The following is a 23,211-nucleotide window of genomic DNA, read 5'->3' as shown; positions in this document are numbered from 1 at the left end:
GTGCAGAATGGCTCACACAAAAATTCGATTCTCTTCTTTTTTTTTTCATTTCTTTCATGTTCTGTTGTTTTTTAACAGTGTGCTAGTGTCTGATTTAGCCATTTCTTCATAGAGTCCCTTATTTCCTTCTTTCTTTTCCCACATCTTCCTTTCCCTGTCTTAATTTTTTTTTGAGTTGGAGTCTCACTCTGTCACCCAGACTGGAGTGCAGTGGATGCTCCCGGCCACCGCAGCCTCGACCTGCTGGGCTCCGGCGATCCTTCCGCCTCAGCCTTCTGAGTAGCCGGAACTACAGGCGTGCGCTACCACACCCGGCTGATTTTTTGATTTATTGTAGAGATGAGGTGTCGCTGCCCAGGCGGGTCTCAAACCCGCGGGCTCAGGCAATCCACTCACCTCAGCCTCCCAAAGGCGCGGGTTTACAGGCTGAGCCACTGAGCCCGGCTACCTGTCCTAATTTTTATTTCAATTTTTTTGTTTTCTTTAAGCTTTTATGTTCTTATCTTTAATTTATGAATTTTTTCCTCTTTCCTTCTATTCCTTCTCTTTTCTTGTGTTGGTTCATCACCTAAAGATGAAATGTATTCTGGGTACCTGTTATGTGGGTAAAGTGTTAACTTTGGTAAACAGTTGTATGGTCACATGCAGGAAAACTGGAGCACTGTGGTTTTCTCTTTACAACATTTTGACTCCTCGTGGAACCAAATGCTGAAGACAAAAAGCTAGTTATCAATGGGGATGAAACTATTCTAGACATAGTGTTCTAGTACAATAGAGATAGAAACTCTTACTACATTTTAGAAGTAATTATACTCTCTTTGAATGTACATCATCTTTTCCTCCTCTCTCTTTGTCTCTCTCCTTCTATTTCCCTCTCCCTCTACTTTTCTCCCCTCCCCTCCCCTCCCCCTCTTTGTAAGCCAAGACAGTGACTCTTGGGCCAGCCCTGAGCAAAACTGTCCTATGGATGGAGAGACAGATGCTCTTCCAATTACTGTATTTCTCAAGTGCCAGCCAGCTTTGTGACATCCTTACCACTCAGCCTTCCTTCTCTACTTAAACAGTGGATCAGAATTCTTTTTTGGCCTCAGTAACACTAACAAATGAAATAAGATGTTAATCACTAATAAATAAATCCACGTTTATCGCTTTGGGCTATCTTAATTTTGAGAATAATTTCTGAGTTTATGTTTTTAGATCAGGTTCCCAAACTTTTTGGTCTCAGGATCCCTTTATAATCTTAAAAATTATTGAGGACCTCCAAGGAGTGTTGGTTTATATAAGTTATATCTATCATATTTAGTGTATTAGAAATTAACATTGAGCAAAATTTCAAACACAAGAATTTTCAAGCACACATCCCATCCAGAAATATCTACTGTGTACTCGTGAGAGAATGATGAGGGTAAATTATATCTTAATAATTTAAGATCAAAATAGGTGTGACCTTGCAGATCCATGAAAGAAGCATAGGGATCTTCTGGGGTCCCCAAATATACAGTAAGAATCATCGACTTAGATATTTGGTGAAATTTACTGGGAATTTCCTGGGAATTCCAGAAATGGCATCAGGAAGGTAGGAAAATTCTGGGGAACTTTCTTGGTACCAGGAATTCATAACACATTTGGGTACCGGTCTACCTATGTAAGGCAATCTTGTATATCTGAAAAATGAGTTTATGTATGGGTTTAAGGAAAATGATTTGATTTCTTTGTTATGGTGGTTAAAACCTTTGTCGGTATGATTATAATCTGGAAATTTGATTCTCAGAGTCAGTGTTTTAGTCACTGCCCATCATTATTGCAGAGTCGTCTTGTTGCAAAATTCAGCCTTTTGATATGATAGCTACCCAGGAAAGCACCAGGGGTTTTGGTTATGTTTCTCACTACATGGTTAACCAAGTAACACTCAGAAAACCATGTGTGAACAATCATATCCTCTTTTTTATTTATCTCTTGGCCTTAAAATGAAAGTCTTCTCACAAAAATGTAGTATAAAGATAAAATTTACAACTGGTGAAACTATGTTAAGTAACATCACCGATCATTTTGCTAGAACTTCTGTGAGTAGCTTCCACCGCCATGTCCAGGAATTTGACAACCTACATCTAATTATTTACTTCTTCTTTTCAGATAGTTTTGAGATAGCTGTGCCATCAAATAGTCACATAGTCTCAGAACCTGGACAAAATATTACACTCGCCTGTCAGCAACAAATGACGTGGCCGGTTCAACAAGTTACGTGGGAAAAGATCCAGCCCCATCAGATTGACCTCTTGATGTATTGCAACTTGTTCCAAGGCAGAAATTACACCTCAAAGTACCGGAGACAAATATTGATCAACTGCAGCCAGGGAGGGAGGAGCTTCATCATTATCCCAAATGTCACTACCTCTGACTCGGGACTTTACCGCTGCTGTTTCCAGGCACACACAGGAGAAAATGAAACCTTTGTGATGACAGTGACCATAACAGATGGTGAGTGAGTAACACACGTCGCCAAGTGTCAAAAATGAAACAGCCAACCACTGTGGATTGGGTCCTGTTCTATTTATTTGTAGTAAACATGGGACTATTGTGAAACAATTTTTTTAAATGGTTGAATTGAATTGAGTTGTCCATTTTTAAATTGTGGTAGTTAGTATTTCTTTATCTCATAAATCCATCCTTTGCAGATATAACAATGTTATAAATGGTTGAATTTAGTTGAGTTGTCCATTGTCCATTATTAAATTGTGGTAGTTAGTATTTCTTTATCTTATAAATTCATCCATTGCAGATAGGACAGTGTTATAAATGGTTGAATTTACTTGGGTTGTCCATTTTCTGTTATTAAATTGTGGTAGTTAGTATTTCTTTATCTCATAAATCTATCCATTGTAGATATAACAACGTTATAAATAGTTGAATTTAGGTGAGTTGTCCATTGTCAAACTGTGGTAGTATTTCTTTATTTCTTAAATCCACCCATTACAGATATAACAATAAAAATGTTTCCTGTCTTCTTATCTGCCACATTCCTGAAAATAAAAAAAATCAGTAAAAGTCTGAAAAACGTATCTATTACTGGTCTACTTGTTTCAGCCATATGGCTCCTGTCATTCCAATTACATTAGAATTGTTGATAGTAGTCACAGGGCGTTAGAACCTGTATGTATGCCCGGCAGTAATGCAGTCACAAGAGAGTACTAGATTGGTATGACTGAATCAGTGCTGAGTTGAGTAGAATTCAGTAAGTGTTTGAGAATGTGGACACCAGTTTGCCAGATGGAAGACTTGTTTCAATCAGTCGTGTTCAGACATGGCCACAGAAACAGACGGACCTTGAGGCTAGTGAAACTCGCCTTCAGGGCTTCCACCTGGGCAGGTCCCTTCCTGGGCACTGAACTACTTCTCTTTTAGCAATTTGTTTCCATTGTCGAACCCGCGAGCTCAGGCAATCCAATAGTGAACCTCTACATTGTGCAAGCTTCAGACCCCACAAAATGTAGGTCCACCTTGTAGGAGTGTGAGAAAAAGTTATTTTTTTCCACTTACGGAAGTACAAATATAGAGAGACCCATATGGAGGCCTGTAGTACAGTTGTGAGAGAGGAAGGGAATCTCAGACTTTCCCAATTCTGTCTCTGGTCAAGCGTTCTCAGTGTCGTGGACATGTGAGGAAAAAGAATGTATGGCTACCAGTGGCAGAAATTTGAATTCACATTGTTCTCCCATCTTCCCTTTCTCTCTTTTCCTTTCCTGTTTTGTTTATTTTTCCTTTCCTTATCTTATCCTCCCTGTTTCCCTCCCTCCCTCCCTTCCTTTTCCCCTATTTCTTCCCTCTCTTTCTCTCCTTTCCTTCCTTTTCTTCTCTCCCTTCTTCTCCCTCCTACCTCCCCTCTGATCTTCCTCCCTTCCTTCTGTTCCTCCCTTCCTCCCTCTCTCCCTTCCATATGCTTTCAGCCAATTCATTTAGCTTGGCTTATTTTAGACTTTTAGAGTCAAGGTTTCCTAGGCTTTGGCTGTCCTTCATAGATTCTGCTTATATTGCAGACTGATATTTCCTTCTGCCTTAGAAATGAAGAAAATGTTTGCATGAACAGCAACCTCCACTACTGCCTCTGCAGCAGCTGTGTGTAATAAGGACATTAGCCAGAGTAGGGCATTTTTTAATACACAGTCAGCTTGGACCACGTCAAGCCTTCTTTGTTCCTTTTAATGACAGTATGAGTGCTGGGTGAGACATACATTGGATTTATATGCAAGAGTGGTTGATGAAAATGAGTAGAAACTCTTCATTTTAAATGTTGACCCTATTCCTTCAGACACAGACAGCAAATACTTCTTACCTAAAAAAACCTATATTGTATTACAAAAATGTTTTCTGAACCTGTCCAGAAAAATGAAAGTGTGAAAACAGACACTGACCTTTTCTTAGAGACTAAGGCAAGAAATTGTTCTACCCATAAAAATGCCATAAAGAATCATTTTTGAACACATAAAATAAGATCTTGTCCATTATATGTTGAAAAGTTAATATAAACATCTTCAATCATATAGAAATGAAAGTAATAGATTTTTAGGTGGTATAGTTATTTAATTCTTACAAATTAAAAATGCCATTCATTTGTCCAAAGATGACTACATTTCTGCACAAAACTATTTCTTTGTACAAAATTATAAACAATGTCAAAAATCTGCTCATGAAATGGAAATGACTAAATATAATGGTCAGCATTATTAGTGTCCATGTGTTTTGAACAGTTGCAAATTTTTTTGACATTCAGTTGACAGACTGAAAGAATATCAATGGGGTCTTTTATCCATTAGTAAAAAATTATAATTGACAGAAGATGACAGCCATTTACTGTATGTTTAGATTTAATTCCTTTTTTCAATCATTGCAAGTGGAAGATTGAATATTAAAAATTAGACAAAGCAAAATAGATCATTTGTGTTTTCTCTAGTGCAATTTGATTATTTCAAGTCTTGAGGCTGTTTGGTCAAAAATCAATGTAGAGATTAATGCAGAGAGACAAGTATAAGATGTGGAGCAGATTTAATTTATTGTAACGTCAAGGGAAAGGTGACTGTGACACAGATTTTATAAACTGCTGTACACACTTTTATTAGTTTCCATCAACTTTTTGAATAGGACATAGTGTTGAATCTAAAAGAAATTTTTTTAGGATTCTCATATTCATGCACACACACGGACACACACCACACACAGGGGCTCTTCCTTTGACTTCTGCCTGCCGATGTTTATCTTTAGACAAGTACCAAGCAGTCACAGGTCACCCAAGAGAAAATATGGTGCCCACCGATAGATAATGTATTCAGCCTTGGTCCATTTTGAACAGAGGGGAGAAACTGGCAGAAAAACAAGATAAACCCAAAATTTACCAGTGATTTTGTTGTTGTTGTTGCTGTTGAATGAAATGAAATACCAGGGGTGTCAAAAAAATGTATACACATTCGCTCAAAAGATGGTATTAATCAAATGAATGTTAGTATCACCATGTAACAGGCAGGACAGTAGAATGGCTGGTGCAACCATCTACCAAGTATGACTTGTAATCTGTATATACTGAGTATTATAATTTTAATAGTTTTTTTCTTTCTTAAAATGTGTATACATTTTTTGGCACCCTCTGTATTTGCCTCCTGTCCCTTTTTCTTATGACCTGGGAAGCAGTATGAAATAGTTCCAGACTGACTTTTCTGAATTTGAAATTAGTCTGAATCCAAATGCAAAGAATTGGGGGAAATGTGTGTATTGACAGTGAACAAAACTATTTTTGGCCCTCAATATCCTTTGGATTTTTACCTGTCCTAGAAGTGTTTTAGGAGCCACCAAGAGAATTTGTGAAGTCGTTTAATATTAACTAAATGATGTGCAATCTACTATTGCTTAAACTGAGCTTATTTATTATAAAAAAGACAAAGACAAAAGGGATAAAATCAGCTGTCTAGTTTGGGACAAACTTCTGTTTGCCACTGATAGGTATAATTACTTATGTCCTTGTACAATCTCTTCCACCAAGAAGGTCATTCAGCTAAACCACCAAGTTTCAAATGAGACATTGATGATTATAACTGGGGAATGAGGGCAAAACAGGTTATGAGGAGTAACCCCAAATATGCAGAAGGCATGGGAGATATGTGGGAGGTTGCAGTCAAATGACTGGGTTAGTGCAGAGAGTCTAGGTTATGGATTAATATAGAATGAGGTAGGTTAAATTAAAGGATAACTTGGTGGAATTCTGCATTCTTTATAACAGTCTAGGAAAGCCACTATTGATTCTTGAGAAAAGATGGCAAAGCAATATTCAAGAAAGAGTAAGTTGTTTTATAATTTTTAATGTATAAGTCTTTCATCTCCTTGGTTAAGTTTATTCCTAAGTATTTTATTCTTTTTGCTACTATTATGAATGGGATTGCTTTTTTATTTTTTTTGGATCACTTATTTTTTGCACAGCAATATGATGGATTTTTTCGTGTTGTTTTGGATCCTGTCACTTTACTGATTTCATTTCTTTGTTCTGACAGTTTCTTTTGTGGAGTTTTTAGAGTTTTATACATACAAAATCATGTCATCTGCAAACAGAGATGTTATCACTTCTTTTCTAATTTGAATGCCCCCTTTTCCTTTTTCTTGTCTAATGTTTCTGGCTAGGACTTCTAATACTATTTGAGTACAAGTGGTGAGAGTGGGCATCCTTGTCTTGTTCCTGATCTTAGAAGGAAAGTTTTTAGTTTTACATTGTTCAGTATTATGTTAGCTGTGGACTTTTTAAAAATAGGGCCTTTTTTGTGTTAAGTTCCTTCTATTACTCATTTGTCAAGAGTTTTTAATCATAAAAGAATGCTAAATTTTTCAAATATTTTTTCTGTTGTGATGATTATGTGGTCTTTTTTATATCGTTTTGTTAACGTGGTGTATTACATTGATTGATTGATGTATGTTGAGCCATCTTTGTATCCCAGGGGTAAATCATCATGTGTGATCTTTTGAATGTGATGATGAATTCAGTTTGACAGTATTTTGTTGAGGATTTTTGCATCTGTGTTTACTAAAGGTCTTGGCCTGTAGTTTTCTTCTATTATAGAGTCTGGTTTTGATATCATGATGCTGCTGGTCTCATAAAGTGAGTTTGGAAGTGTTTCCTCTGTTCTATGTTTTAGAAACGTTTATGAGGGATGGGTATTAATTGTTCTTTGAATGTTCAGTAGCATTAATATGCAAAGTCACCCGGTCCTGGGATTAGTGGTGGGCCCCTGGCCCTGATCCACCTTGGCTGGCCCAAGGGGAGAGAGATTTGGTCAGTGTTATTGGAATCTCAGTTTGTGCTTTTCCATTGCCTTGAAACAGCCACTCATACTTTCTTCCTTTCTCCTCTTCCTAACCAACCAAAAAACTTCACCACATTTACCTTATTTCCTGTAGAGCTTCAGTCAGGTCTCACTGTCTTCATGTTTTTTCCACATTAGCCCAAATTGCTCCCCTGTCATTGAATCATTAAGCATATTAAATTTCTCCAACTTGAAAATTATTATTGTCGAGTAACTTAATAACTGCATCTGTTTGCATTGATCCAAACTCGTATTATCAGAAATTAATTGAGATTAGGTATTATGGCACCTCTGCTTAAAGTTGTCCACGTATTTTTCCAGAATATGTTCAATAAGTGTTCTTGACTGATTATATGTGAATATTTCTATTTATTTTAGTGGGGCTCTGTCTTAAGTTTTCTAACTAGATTATTTCTGGTTGTCTTCACCAACACTTAACATTTGAGGTTTAGTGATTACTGATCAAAGAAACTGAACTTTCAGAAGATCAGTCGCAATGTTTGGGGAGAACGTTTTTCTGGGCTTTTATTTACATATACCAACTCTCAGAAAGGTTTTTTTTTTTAACTTTTTAAACTTTTTTTTAACCTTTAAAAAAAAAAATCTTTGTTAACCTTTTTAAACTTTCATTTTCTTATTTTGAATTTTTAAAATATAGATGGTACAGGTTTGGTCTGTAGTTTTCTTTTATTATGGAGTCATTATCTGGTTTTGGTATCATGATGCTGCTGGTCTCATAAAGTGAGTTTGGAAGTGTTTCTTCTACTTCTATGTTTTAGAAACATTTATGAGGGATTGGTATTAATTGTTCTTTGAATGTTCAGTAGCATTAATATGCAAAGTTACCTGAAGAGTATTCACTAGGAAATTATAGTGCTACAGCCAAGAGAATCTTCCCATGGAATTTTTCTGTGAGGTATAGAGTTGACAAAGAGATAAGATGGGGAATAAAGTGCTATAGATTATCAATCTTGTCTATAGATGATTTGGTGGGGATTATTGATTTTAAGATTCTGTGTTCCTGAGTTGGATTATGAGAATATCGATGAAGAGAAATAAATTTATTTTTTTGACCTTTAGTTTCTGCTAAAATTTAACCAGTTTGTTCCAAGTCAGTTTGAATGCCTGAACAGTTTCAGGTTGTGGACAAGATTTTTGAAAAGAATTTAAAAAACTCAGAACCTTCTGGTCCCTTTTTGTGAATTGAGAATAGATATGAAGATTGTAGGCATTGTAAGGATTGTCTGAGCTGCTGTGCACTAGGCTGACAGATGTGTCCATTTCCATGACATAATGTGATGAACCTCAGCCTTTTATTAAATCTACCCACATGGAAAATAAAACATCCATGACAGTTAATTTATATGATAGAACCACACGACCAGAATCCCAGAGCACTGGTGTCACTGCTCACAAGTTAAAATAGCCTCTACTGAAACAGATCAACCACAATTTTTAGCCCAATTTAGTTTTGTTTTTGAAATTTTGGATGCTAACCGGGTATCCAGATGAAACATTCAGTTTCTAACATCACAAGTGAGTTGATTACTCAATCATGGCCTATTGTGTCATTGCATCTTTACTTTATAGTTGCCTCTGCCCAAATCAGTTCTTTTATAAGACATTGCATTAAGAAAATGCAACTGGTCAGTTAATTTGTTTTGTAAGCCCCACATATTGATTTATTCATGTTTTTAGTTCACAAAGCAAAAATGTTTGCTTGCAGTCATTTTTGTACATACTATATTTGTATAGATAAACAAGATTTTGGATTGAATGACAGTGACAAGTTATTATCAGAAAGAAGGAAATCCTGAAAGGTCACACATTCCATTGATTTGATGACACTATCATATAAGAAATATTGTTGCATGTGGATTGTTACCCATGCACATAAAACAAGTTCTAATGAAACACCATTATAAACAAGGCAAATTGGCAGTAGAAAGTCATTGATCTCCCTGAATTGTACCCCACATCTTAAAAAATTTTTTTTTTTTAGTTGGAGTCTCACTCTGTCTCCCAGACTGGAGTTCAGTGGCACGTTTACGGCCACTGCAGCCTCAACCTGCTGGGGTCAGGTGATGCTTTTGCCTCAGCCTTCCAAGTGGCTGGAACCACAGGCATGTGCCACCACGTCCAGATAATTTTTTGTTTTATTGTAGAGACAAGGTCTTGCCAAGTTGCCCAGGCTATTCTTGAACCCATGGTTTCAGGCAATCCTCTCACCTCTGCCTCCCAAAGTGCTGGGATTACAGGCATGAGCCACCATGCCCAGTTATACACCACATCTTTAAAATAAAAATTAAAAAAAAGAAAGAAATCCATTGTTCCTATGGACTGCTATTCTATAGGTGGGCCTTTATTCTCAGATTGAATTTCCAACTCTTCACAAAGTTTTTCTTTTCTCCCTAGCAACTTAAAACACAGGTAGGAAGTCAGATTCAGACACATGCACTGATTTTCTTCCTACTTAAAATCCATGTGTGGTCATATTTACTAAAGAGACCTTCCTAATGACTTTAACTGTAAAATAACCATTTATTCTTTTCTGTCATACATGGAATTTTCATTCTAAAAGCACCTGGGAATTGTTAACAGCATGTAGTTGTCTCTCAGAACATTACTGAAAACTGTACAGAGCTGGGTGTAGTGGCTCACGCCTATAGTTTCAGCTCCTCAGAAGGCTGAGGCCAAAGGATTCCTTGGATCTAGGAGTTCGAGGGTGCAGTGAACTGTGATTGTGTCACTACACTCCAGTCTGGGTGACCTAGTGAGACCTCAACTCCAATAAACGAAGTAAAACAAAACAAAACTGAACTGAACTGATGATTGTGTGACATGTTCTCTAAAGGCAAGTAGAAAATTACTTAAAATAAAAAAAAATTAGTTTTTTCTGTATGATTAATGGCATTTTGTTCTCAATAGAAATTTAAGTTTTACATGTCATAACTCAGCTAATCAGACAAATACTTTTAACTTCAACTGAAGTATTTCAGACATGTACTGACTTGACTCATGACAAATATTCAAGAGGAAATAATAGTTTTGCAGGACTGTGTTATTTAAAAGGACAGGAAATGAAGAATAAGCATAGATTTGCCATGCTCAGAGGTATAGCTTTGGACCTCAATTTGTATCTTAAAGCTATTATGTACACTGAAATGATTTAAAAATTTTTAAAAGATGTTTATTCAACACATAAATGTGGTTTTGGGATTCAACTTTTATAAAAGTTCATTGGCCACTCTAAAATTTATTTCCAGAATTAATTCAGTGCTCTTAACCTTTGTTAGAACTCATAAGTAGCCATGTGTTCATGATCTCTGAGATATGAGTGGCATTTTATGTGATTAGCTTGGAAAAAGAGATTCTTCCTTTCACAATCATAAGGTTGAAATATTAAAACTCTCAATTGAATTGGCAGAAAGTGAAAAATGGCTGTAGCAATGTTAAATAGTGAGTGAAATAAAAAAAAAACTTTTCATGACAATGATGGATATGAACAAAACAAAAAGTAGATGTTGGGATGAGAAGACTCCGTTAAAAAAAGGGTGGGGTATTTTCTGTGGCTTTAAGTCCGAGAAGCTGTGAAAACACCCCCCAAATCATGGCCACATAGAAGGCAAGTTACAAAGATAGGAAAATACAGGCTTACAAAGTACAGTTGTCCTGATGTCACTGTGTCTTTAGTTTTTCATATCTTATAAAGAGTATTGGGATAGATTATTCACTTTTTAAATTCGTCTGTGTGTGTGTGTGTGTGTGTGTGTGTACATGTATGAATTGAGATATCTGTGAATATTTGTTAAGGGAAGCAACAAATTCATTATTCAACCTGCTGATGGTAGATATTCAATAACTACATGAGATTATGTGCTTAACATATGCACATATGCTAATTCCCAAATACTTTAATCAGAGCAAACCATTTTGCTTTTATATTGACTACTATTTTCTCTCCTTAATCAATAAATAAAGGTATCAGTTTTGAAATCTAATCACCAGATTTCTGTTTAAATCATTGTATCTTAACAAAAAAAAAGAAATCATATGGGTAAATAAACTCTAGAGCATAAAGCTACCAATTTTGAAATTATTACTGAAGTTTGTGTTTTTTAATAGCCAGACATTGGTTTTCATGTTCTGTAGAGAAATTCATTTTTTTTTTCATGAAATTGGATGGAATACTTGCAGTCTCAAGCTTGATGAATTTTATATTCTGAAAAGATCTATATGACACATACACTACATTTATGTATAAGTCCTTATAAATGCACATAGTTTAAATTTTGAAGTTTTCTTTTTTTTTTTTTGAGTTGGAGTCTCACTCGGTTGCCCAGACTGGAGTGCCGTGGCTGCTCCCGGCCACCGCAGCCTCGCCTACTGGGCTCCGGGGATCCTTCCACCTCAGCCTTCCGAGTAGCCGGAATTACAGGCATGCGCTACCACGCCCGGCTGATTTTTTGATTTATTGTAGAGATGAGGTCTCGCTGCCCAGGCGGGTCTCGAACCCGTGGGTTCAGGCAATCCACTCACCTCAGCCTTCCAAAGGCATGGGATTACAGGCTGAGCCACCGAACCCTGCGATTTTTGAAGTTTTCTAAGGACCTAAGAAAAAAATTATTAGTAGTTGTTGTAATAATTGTCATAGGCCTTCATCTTGGCAACTATATGATAAACATATGCATTGTGCTTTTATGCATGCCAATCGCTGTTCTGGAATTTACCCATAACTAATCATTTTTTAAAAAATATTTTAAGGCCGGGCACGGTGGCTCAAGCCTGTAATCGAAGCACTTGGGGAGAGTTAGGTGAAAGGATTGCCTGAGTCCAGGAGTTCAAGACCAGCCAGGGCAACTTACTGAGATCTCATCTCTACAATAAATCAAAAAGCTAGCCAGCCGTGGTGGCACGCACCTGTAGTACCAGCTACTTGGAAGGCTGAGATGAAAGGATCAGCTGAGCCCAGCAGGTGGAGGCTGTGGTGGCTGGAGTGCGCCACTGCACTCCAGCCTGGGCAACAGAGTGAGACTCCAACTCAAAACAAACAAACAAACAAACAAAAAAATATATATATACACACACACATAGACATATATATTTTTAAAATTATTATGGGTACATAGTAGATATACATATTTATGGGATACATGTGATATTTTGATATAGGCATACATTGGATAATAATCAAATCAGGGAAATTGGGGTATTCATTATCCAAGCATTTATCATTTCTTTGTGTTGGGAACACTTTAATTCTACTCTTTTAGTTATTTAAAAATGTACTATAAGCTGGGCTTGGTGGCTCAGCCTGTAATCTCGTACCTTTGGGAGGCTGAGGTGAGTGGATTGCCTGAGCCCGCGGGTTCGAGACCCGCCTGGGCAGCGAGACCTCATCACTACAATAAATCAAAAAATCAGCCGGGCGTGGTAGCGCATGCCTGTAATTCTGGCTACTCGGAAGGCTGAGGCGGAAGGATCGCCGGAGCCCAGCAGGCAAGGCTGCCGGGGCCGGGAGCGGCCACTGCACTCCAGTTTAGGTGACAGAGTGAGACTCCAACTCAAAAAAAAAAAAAAAGATTTTGATTAATATATTCAAGAAAATTTTGGCATAACAGAGAAAGTCTTCAGAGGACAGAAATCCACAATCTAATGGAAATTTTAAAAATAAAAAATATAACAAACCAAAATCTAAAACTCCAGTCTGAGCGACAGAGTGAGACTCCAACTCAAAAAAAAAAAAAAGTGCTATAAATTATTGTTGACTATAGTCACCTTTTTGTGCTACCAAATACTAGATCTTATTCATTTTCTCTAACTGTATTTTTGCTCCCATTTACCAATCCCACTTTATCCCCTACTCTTTGCTGCCCTTTCTAGTCTCTACTCTATCTCTATGAGTTCAAATGTTTTAATTTTTAGTTTCCACTGGACTCTTCTTGTGTGAAAAAGTCTGCTTTCTTAAGCAACTTCCCAGGAATCTATTAAAAGTGCTCAAGCACACCCCCTCTTTCTTCTCTTCCTCTCAAATTCTGTTTTCTTGCTCTTATATGCAGACCTTAATGACTTAAGGACTATTGAAATCAGATCTGAAGTAATCAGAATATTAATTTTTCCATCCTTAGGGACAGCAAGAGTTTAACCTCCAAAATCTCCCTACCAAAACCCAAAGTTTATTTTCTATGTTGAATCATTCTGACCACTTATATTTGTTCATATTTATGTAACTTTATATTGTACAGCTAAATACACACAGTGTTTAAATGGTATGGTTTGTCTATTGTGTGTGTTATTGTCTTATTGCAACCTGCAGACAGCAGGTTGTTTGTCTTTATTTCAGTAAAAGCATTTGAAAATTTTCCTATTATATCCTTGAGCATAAGCATAATAGTAACACTAAAATGTAGTGTTACACCTGATTAAACAACAACAATAATAAAAATGTTCTGGGGAAATATAATTAGAAACAAAATCTCTTCCCTACCCAGAAAATTGCTCTGCAAAGGTAGAAAAGAAGAAAACAATTTTGTTATTGAATAAGTATTAAATCAGAATGTGATGCATGTCACAGACAATCAGCCAAGAGATTGCAAAGGCAGAAAGAAATCTCACTCTCTTATATAGCCAAGTAAATACCATCCATTACATTTATGTTCCAAAGATAAATGGTAACAAGTCTTCAAGGAAGAGGACTTACCAGCATCGTTTTTTACACATAGTTCATCCTAGATTCACCTGGTAATTGGGGTGACCATCTGTGCTAGAGAACTGGTTTTAACCAAAGGAAAGATAAACTTCTCAAATCTTTATGGCAGGAGGTAGTTTTGTACCTTGAGTATGGTGCCTGTGAAAATTAGTTTACTATGCTCTCACAGAAACTGGGAGATGGTGCTATCTTCTCTGATGATTACATTTAAAGGAATGCTCCCAGGTCCTTTGGAAATAAATTTCTCCATCATAAAACTGACAAGTGTTCTGTTTAGCTTTTAGAAAGAAAAAGTTACAGGCCTCCTGTTGGTCACTCACGTAATCCTAGAACTTTGGGAGGTCAAAGTAGGAGGATCACTTGAGGTCAGGAGTTTGAGAGGAACCTGGGCAATATAGCAAGACTCTCTACAAAAATAGATAGATGATATATATATATATATATATATATATATATATATATATATATATATAGATAAGTACTGGCAAACTTTTCAGAGAGAGAGAGAGAGAGACAAAACTTAACAAAAGTGTTTTCTAAAATCAATGCTTTAAGAAAAGGGACGGAGGAGAAATCAATGAGCTGCCAGAGCGCCCATGGATGTTGCTTCTAGGGTTGAACAGAATTTCTCACAGCCAGTTCTGTGGAACACTAGCATCAAAACCATCTGGTGTGCTTGCTAAAAAACATGGATTCCCAGGACTTGTCCCCAGGCCCATTAATCAGGGTGATACTTATCAAGGCTCCAAGTGATTGTTATGAACACTTTAAAACGAGTATTGGCTTAGAGTATGACACTAGCCAAGACTAGTATTATTTCTAGTGTTCTAGTAGTCACTTATCTGAACAGGTCTTGATCAAAATCATATATTAGAAATTAAATGACAAATGCGTAAAAAATAAAATGAAATAAATGGGATAAGTTCTCTGATTGGGTAACGTAGTAGCAACACTGTTATGCAGACACTATCACCCTTGACTCAAGTTTCTCAAACCTGGTTGGCATTATGTACTTTCAGGAATCTGGTTTCCTGTTATCACAAATTAAGAATAATAATAATAAAAAACAAACAAACAAAAAACCCAGCCCCGGCAACATAGTGAGAAATATCTCTACAAAATTAAAAAAATTAGCCAGGTGTGTACTCAGCTACTCGAGAGGGTAAGGAGGGAGGATCCCTTGAGCTCAGGAGGCTGAGGCTGCAGTGAGCTATGATTGCGCCATTATACTCCAGTCTGAGTGACAGAGTCAGACCCTGTTTTGGAAGGAAAAAAAAATTTGGAAAGATGGCGGGGAAAAAAAAGTTAAGCTGTGGAATATTGAGGGAAACAAAATAGAGGTAACTAACGGCTTCGTAGTGAGTGAGAAGATTGAGGAAAAAAAGTCTATTGTGTCTGAGTACAAGTATATGAGACAAAGATCATTTAAAGTAGATATTAACCATTCTACTTCTCATCATGGCCCAGAGCCTCATTGCATACAGCTAAGTGCAAGATTTACTACTCCAAGGGATGGCCCAGGACAGCCACACATTGGTTCTATTTATTAGTCTCTGTTTAGGAAGGTAAAGAAATATGCTATCCAGCTTAGAATTATTTCTATCTAAAAAGGATATTTTAAAACTTGGTGCTTTAAGTTTTGCTAACTTAGAAGATCCATGTACATAAAACATCTCACTTCTTATTGCCTACATAAAGAAGCCTGTTGAATATGTAAATTATATTTTAAATAAAATATGTATAAGAATGTATATGTTCTTATAATAATGTGGTGCAAAGGTCATCTTAAAATGAGTCATCTGTATGAAGAGGCAACCAAAATGTCATTTCTCGGATGTGTCCTGGGTTCCCCCATTCCAGGATCTGGGATTCGCTGGAAGGACTAACAGCAACCCAGCCTAGAGTGAGCTCATGGCTCTGTTTTCTCACAGCAAAAAGGATCCAAAGTAAATCAGCAAAGGGAAAAGGCACCTGGGACGAAGTCAGGACTGGCTGATATCCCTGAAAAAAAAACTAGGTGTTTAGCATAAACCATATTGTTTCTATAAACAGTTTAGACACAATAAACCACGCTATCAGTTAGGAAATGGTCAGAAGACTCTGAAAATCCCTGTTTCCACACGCCAGCTGAGGGCCAACCTTGTAGGCAGGCCTAGGTAAGGACTGCAGTCTCAGGCCTGCTATATTCACTCTTATTTGCACACTCACTCACTAAGAAAGTGAGTAGGATGTGTGCAGTTTTTGACAGTCTGATTTACAAGTAGCTATCCAGTCGCCTTTAAATATCATGTTCAATCAAAATTGAGGTAACTGCTCAAGAAGTATAAGCCTAAAAAATATTTGGGTAAAAAAAATGAGTGATCCAAAGCAATAGAGTCAGCCTTGAAATTTTTCTCAATAAATATACCAATCCAGAGACATTCACCATTCCCTTTCCCACCTACACCAACTTAAATACCCTTGCCAATCACTGGTACTTCCAGCAGTACCAATTGCTGTAGAGTGCTATGGCTCGCAGTACCACATAATGCCACATTATGGAGCCAGAAAATGTAGTTACCACAGCATCCTACATTGCCTAGGGAATGGTTACATCCTATCTTAGGCTTAAGCCATTTGGGAAACTATTTTCCATCAAGAGAGGCAAATTGTAGCAAAATTTGTACATCGGCTGGGAAACTTGCTTCCCTCATTGGTTTGCTCTATCCTGACAGGAAAATTGCTTAGATTCTCTGGGCCTTATGTTTCTCAGTTGAAATCTGATAATACTTTTATTTGGAGGAAGAGTGGTTGCTATTTACTCAGGAAAAGAATTAGAGGTTGACTTCTTGACCCTTTAATTCTCTGAAAATAATTTATTCCTGACAACCTTCTTGCTAGAAAGCAGGCAAAGGTTTCTGAAACACAAAGAGCATAAGACTGATTTGCACAAAGAAAACTGACCTTTGGAAACTTGGAATAGCATTACCATACCAATATGCACTAGGTGCATATTTCAGGCATACTGGACAGTTCAACAAACTTTGAGTAACCGTAACTTCCAGTGGTCCTCCAAAGCAACAATCATTTTATATATGTTTATCAACACTCCCTCTGCTCCTCCCCCGCCCCCCTCAGGAAGGTGAGTCTAGCTACAGGAGCAAGCATCCTCTGGTGTACATAACTACTTCAATGTGACATCTCAACATGTAAAATATAGGAGTGAGTGATTCATAGAACCATCATTTGGCATGTGTATACATAAAATATGTGTATATAGAATATGTTCTATTAATAACATTTCATGTGGTGATTAAAATATTTAAAGTACCTCTACATGTTTTAAGTCCCATAACTATCTGTTTAAAAAAGTGTCTAGGACATTGTGACTTATGGAAGTTCTTCTAGGGAAAAGATTTAGGAGACTGAACCCACAGCTTCCCTCCTCAATTTTTGTGTCTTCAGCTAACTGATGTTTAGTATGGGACAAAGTTTAGATATTTGTATACATCATATTGAAAGTCAAAACTTGGGATGACCTGATATTGCTGTATATGTCAGCTCATAATTATCTACTCTAGGTGAATGCATAGAATGTGCGTAGAATGAGATCTAATACTTCAGGTTCTCTTTTTAAAATTTGAAGCATTGATATTACTTTTAATTGACAAATCACATTTATATACCTGTGTGGGGTGTGATGTGATATTTTGATACATATATACAATATGGAGTGATTAAACAATGCTAATGAACACATTTATCACCTCATTTACCTATCATTTTTTATGGTGAAACATTTGAAATGTTCTTTCTTATTTATTTTGAAATTTATAATACATCATTATTGACTATAGTCACCCATTGTACAGTAAATCTCTAAACGGATTCCTCCTGTATATCTGAAATTTTGTATCCTTTGACCAAGAACTCAAATTCCCTCTTTGTCCAACCTCTTCTACAGCCTCTGGTAACTCACTTTCACTAAATCAGCTTTTTTAGATTCCACATATAAGTAAGATCACATGGTGTTTGACTTTCAACAGTGAACATGGGTGTTCTTTTCTCCACATCCTTGCCAAAGCATGATATCTTTCATCTTTTTGATAAAAGCCATTCTAACACATGTGAATTCTTCCTGGTATGTTTTTATGGTCCAGTTACTTAAATTCTAAGTTACTTGGTTTCTTCATCTCCTAACTCCACTTGAAACCCTAATAAAGGATAAACAATAGACATGAATAGCTGCTCTTGCCCGCTTGATTCTGGGGGTAGGACCTGGCAGCATTTCTATCATGAGCCTTTTATAAGGGTTTATAACTCAGCCATAAATACGTGTCATTGTCAGAAACTTAGCCTGGAGGGTCATCGTCCTGGAGTAAATTATTCATTTATATATTTCACTGACTTGTTTTACATTGTTTTAGACGTATTAATCTTTGGTGAGGGAAGAAAAAATAATGGCTTTATGGTTCAAGACACTTTTGTCCTCCTATAAATCAACATAGCATTGGATGTAAGTGAAAGATTCAACAAAGTGGCTGCTGGAAACAGACAATAATTCTTTTTTTAAAATGGAGGATTTGAGGGCTACATTACTCAATCTGAGATCTATTAGCAAAACTGAAGGAAAAAAAAGTGAATGTTATAAACTATTGATTAACTCCCCAAAGCATCCATTTTCATTTGCTTTTCCTTTTTTTCCCCAGCAGCCACACAAGGTCAGGAAGTTGTGGGATTATACCAGCTTGGTTCTAAGTAGAAGTCGCCCACATGGGAGTCAGAGATAGGGCAGTGAAGGACCGTGTTGGCTACAGCCTAGAATACTCTACATTGAAAAGTCTCTGAAGTAGGACTGAATCTCTACCTGAGGCCCATGCTTTTACCTTTATTTCTTAAGGGAAAATACAAAATACTTGTTCTCTATCAGTTTTTGTTTTTTCTTTTGAGTTGGAGTCTCATTCTGTCACCCAGGTAAAAGTGCAGTGGCACATTCACAGCCACCTGCTGGGCTCAGGTGATCCTTCCACCTCAGCCTTCCAAGTAGCCAGAAATACAGGTGTGCACTGCCACGACCAGTTAATTTTTTGATTTATTGTAGAGATGCGGTCTCACCAAGTTGCCCAGGCTGTTCTCGAGCCTGTGGGCTCAAGGCAATTCCCTCACCTTGGCCTCCCAAAGTGCTAGGATTACTGGGCTTAAGCCACTGCACCCTGCCTGGAATCAGATCCATTTATTATAGTCTTTAAATACATAGTATTTCAATGTTGTCCAGGACTTTTCAAAAACAATATAAGCTCCATTAAATCAGATATCAACTTTGTTTTTGTCTGCCCCTTTTCCTACAGTGTCAGGTACATAGTACATATTGAAATACTGTGTGTTTAAAGACTATATGAATAAACAGATCTGATTCCAATAGGTCAAACATCACTATAAGAGTTAAAAATAGGTAATATATTTCAATGAAAAAATACATTTGAAACTTGGGTTTATAATTAAAAGTGTGACACAAATGGTTGTACTTCAAGTGGATTCTACTTCTACATGAATAGAATATAATTTAGAGCTTAATAAAAAATGCCATCTTAGTATTTAAGCACTCTACTTCTAAAAAGAAGATCTCTACGTTCTGCATTTTAAATATAACCACTAAAATTTGGTAGGATATTTTGTTTTAATCATGCAGATGTTAGATGTTTAAATTTTTATACTTTTCTTCCCTGATTAAAAAAAAATACACTATTTAGAAAATTTGGAAAATATCAAAAATCTCAAATAAAACAATTACTTAAAAAATATATTTAGCTATCAATTAAAGACTGAGTCTATTCAAGATGTAAAGTGTAATGATTTGATGTATGTAAACATTGTGTAATGACAGTTTAGTAACATGATATCAAATTAAGAATGTGTTGATGTGTGGTGGGTGTTAGTTTATGGGGAGGCAAGTACTAAAGTGATGCACTGAATATCAATATAATTTTTGGTTATCATTATGACCAAAGGTCTTAAACCTCTGATATACTGTTTATGCCCATGCTTATGACTATGCCCATGCTTATGTCTATGTCTGTATTCATAGTACTTGATCAGTCATCTTGAAATCAAATGTTTAACATACACCTACCTTGCTTATGTTAAATGCTGATGACACAAATTAAGAGGGTGTTGCCCATGCTTTTAAGTTATCCTGCAGTTCAACCAAAAGTGATAGTTCAACAACAACAAAAATATTGTGCAATGATTGCCACAATCAAATGAATTAACTCATCCTTCACCACCCAAGTTGTATGTTAGGTCCTAAGAACTTTTTCATCTTCTAACCAAAATCTGGTACCCTTTAATCAACATCTCCCCATTTTCTGCACCCTCAGCTCCTGGCAATCATCATTCTTCTCTCTGCTTCTATGAGTTCGACTTTGTTAGATTGTACATACAAATGCGACTATATGGTATTTGTTGTTCTGTGTCTGGTTTATTTCACTTAGCATAACGTCTTTCAGATTCATCTATGCTATTGAAAATGACACGATTTCATAGCAAAAACAAAATCTGATTTAAAAATGGGCAATGGACTTGAATAGATGTATTTCCAAAGAAGACATAAAACTGACCAATAGGTATATGGGGAAATACTCAAAGTTACTAGTCATTAGGGAAATGCAAATCAAACCACAATAAGGTATTGCTTTACACCTGTTATAATGCTATTATCAAAAACACAAGAGATAAGTGTCGTCAAGGATGTGGGGAAAAGGGAACCCCGTAAACTGTTGGTGGGAATGTAAATTGATATAGCCATTATTGATCAAGTATGGAGGTTCTTCACATAATTAGAAATAGAATTATCATATGACCCAGCAGTCACTCTTTTGGGCGTGTGCGCGCACACACACACACACACACACACACACACACACACACAGTGGAATCAGAATCTCAAGGAAATATCTGCACCTACATGCGCACTGCAACATTATCCACAATAGTCAAGCTATGGAAACAACCTAGGTTGTCCATCAACAGATGAATAGATAAAGAAAATGTGTCACATACAAATAGTACAATGGAATACTATTCATCCATAAAAAAGAAGGAAATCCTGTTTGTATGTGACAACATGAATGAACCTTAAGAACATTGCACTAAGTGACATAAGCCAGACACAAAAAGAAATATACTGCATGATCTTACTTATATGTGAAATCTAGGTTAAACAAAGTCGAAACTAAAATGTTTATTATTTATCCTAGTTTCCCTTTGCAGTACAGCTTGTAAAAGAATGAGAGGATCTAGACTTTGAGTTATTATTAAAATAATGCAGATATATAGTGGACTACGAAGGAAAAAATAGTCTGAGAGAAATATAAAGAAGAATTAGTTTAAAAACATGATTTTCGGATTGTACTAGAATTCCAGACAGCCTGGGAACCACAGAGCATGCATTAAAGCCTCAGTTAAAGTTGTGCTGCCTTCTCTGGCCCCTTCCTGTGCCCAGCAGATTAGCAAGTTTGCTGTCTCAAAGAGAAATGGCAATAAAGACAACTGTTAGGTTTCAGCTTAATGTCCTTCCCACCAGCAGCAGATATTGATGGGATCTTCTCTGTGTAAAGTGTCTCACAAGGTGCTCTGTGGGTGGGAGTCGGGATAAATCAGGTGTACCGTAGGCATGATGAGGTATCAAAAAGACAGAATGCTCTCTAACCTCACTGGGGTCGTACTCCAGAAGGGACGTTTCTCTAGCAGTCGTTCATTGCTCTTTTAAATATTGACTCAGATCTCACCACAGTTCGGTGATGTAATTAGAACTGCTGTCATTGCCATCACTTGACAGATGAAGAGACACATGCGGAGAAGGTTACAGAATTTGCTGGAATCAATCAGCTAAATCGTGAAAGACCCAGGATAAGAGTTTCAGATTCTTGGACCATTGTCAATTTCCAAACATAGAGTTGCAGTAACATATTTTTTCTGATTATTTTTTATCACTAATTGAGTAGAAAATATTTTTTAAACAAAATTCTACCTATAAGCTTCAAATTTATATGATGTTGTATGCTGAATATACTTAATATATCAGACATAAAAAGTAAAAATAATCATCATGTATTTACTATTTCAATTGTCTTTTTTTTCTACAGAAGATTTTGTGTATGTAATCAGTAGCTTTTCAGAATGAAGTGATGTTTTTGGTGAATGTATACTTTTAATATTTTTGTTCCTCTTGAGGTATTGAACCCAGTTTAATCAAGGAACACATAAAAATCTGTGAAGGGTCAGAAATGTTTAGAAGACTCTAATATAAAAACTATCTTTTTCTTTTAGCTCATTCCATTTTTTTTGGATTCTTTGTTGTTTTTAATTATTACTCTATAATCCTTCATGCACCTTTTCTTTATTTTCCTACCTTCCTTTTTACTGCCTTTGGTTGAATTCCTAATTCCAACAATAATTTTTTGTTTTCTCCTAGGTAAAACCAATAGCCAACATATCCCCTTTGTGGCTGGAGGGACAGTTTTATTGTTGTTTTTTGTTATCCTAATTACCACCGTCATTGTCATTGCCTATAACAGGTGAGTAGTGCAACTTATCCTGAATCTTGTTCACCATGAATAATTCTATTGTTAGAGTTTCTCTATTAATAACTAAACAATATGTCAAGCTGTCTCATCATTCACATATTTTTCTGAGTACTGTTCCTACACAAAGGAGTAGTAGTTGTATGTGAAAGAGAAAGCTAGATTAGTTCATTTAAGAATTAGTAGGAGTTGACTGTCTGTCCCTTTCATTGTCTGCCTGATGCCTCTGTTCTGTCTCCCAGCCTATCTTCTTCCTCCTTTAAGGAAAAAGCTGTCATTGAGGGGGGTGGTATGTGTGTGTGTGTGTGTGTGTGTGTGTGTGTGTGTGTGTGTGGAGAGAGAGAGAGAGAGAGAGAGAATCCTTAATTTATCTATTCATCAAATATTTATGGTGTACAGTGGTGAACAAGATATAATGAAGCTCACATCCTAATAAGCAAACAACATAATTTTAAATAGTTGTATATTCTCAGAAACAAGCAACATAGGTACTATTATTAAAAATTACTGAGGAAGAAGGGCTTGGAGGATGCTACCTTAGAGACAGTAAGGGAACCATTTGGTCACTACGAAAACTTTTTACCTTTTACAGGCTGAGTGCAGT

The 23,211-nt window shown here is 36.5% G+C and overlaps 1 protein-coding gene across 1 annotated transcript in view; it reads left to right on the top strand.

Moving 5' to 3' along the window:
• The window catches only part of CD226 (CD226 molecule), an 87,825-nt gene that overhangs the window by 57,287 nt on the left and 7,327 nt on the right, over positions 1–23,211 (top strand). The window contains exons 3-4 of the mRNA XM_008067863.1: positions 2,134–2,478; positions 22,499–22,601. Of these exons, the coding sequence (XP_008066054.1) occupies positions 2,134–2,478; positions 22,499–22,601 (448 nt within the window). The remainder of the gene's footprint in view (positions 1–2,133; positions 2,479–22,498; positions 22,602–23,211) is intronic.

This window comes from Carlito syrichta, unplaced genomic scaffold, assembly GCF_000164805.1.
Source record: "Carlito syrichta isolate Samal-C Ts95f unplaced genomic scaffold, Tarsius_syrichta-2.0.1 Scaffold309798, whole genome shotgun sequence".
Taxonomy (NCBI): Eukaryota; Metazoa; Chordata; class Mammalia; order Primates; family Tarsiidae; genus Carlito; species Carlito syrichta.
Note: the sequence above shows the minus strand (reverse complement) of the source record. Positions and strands in the feature narration are given on the sequence as shown.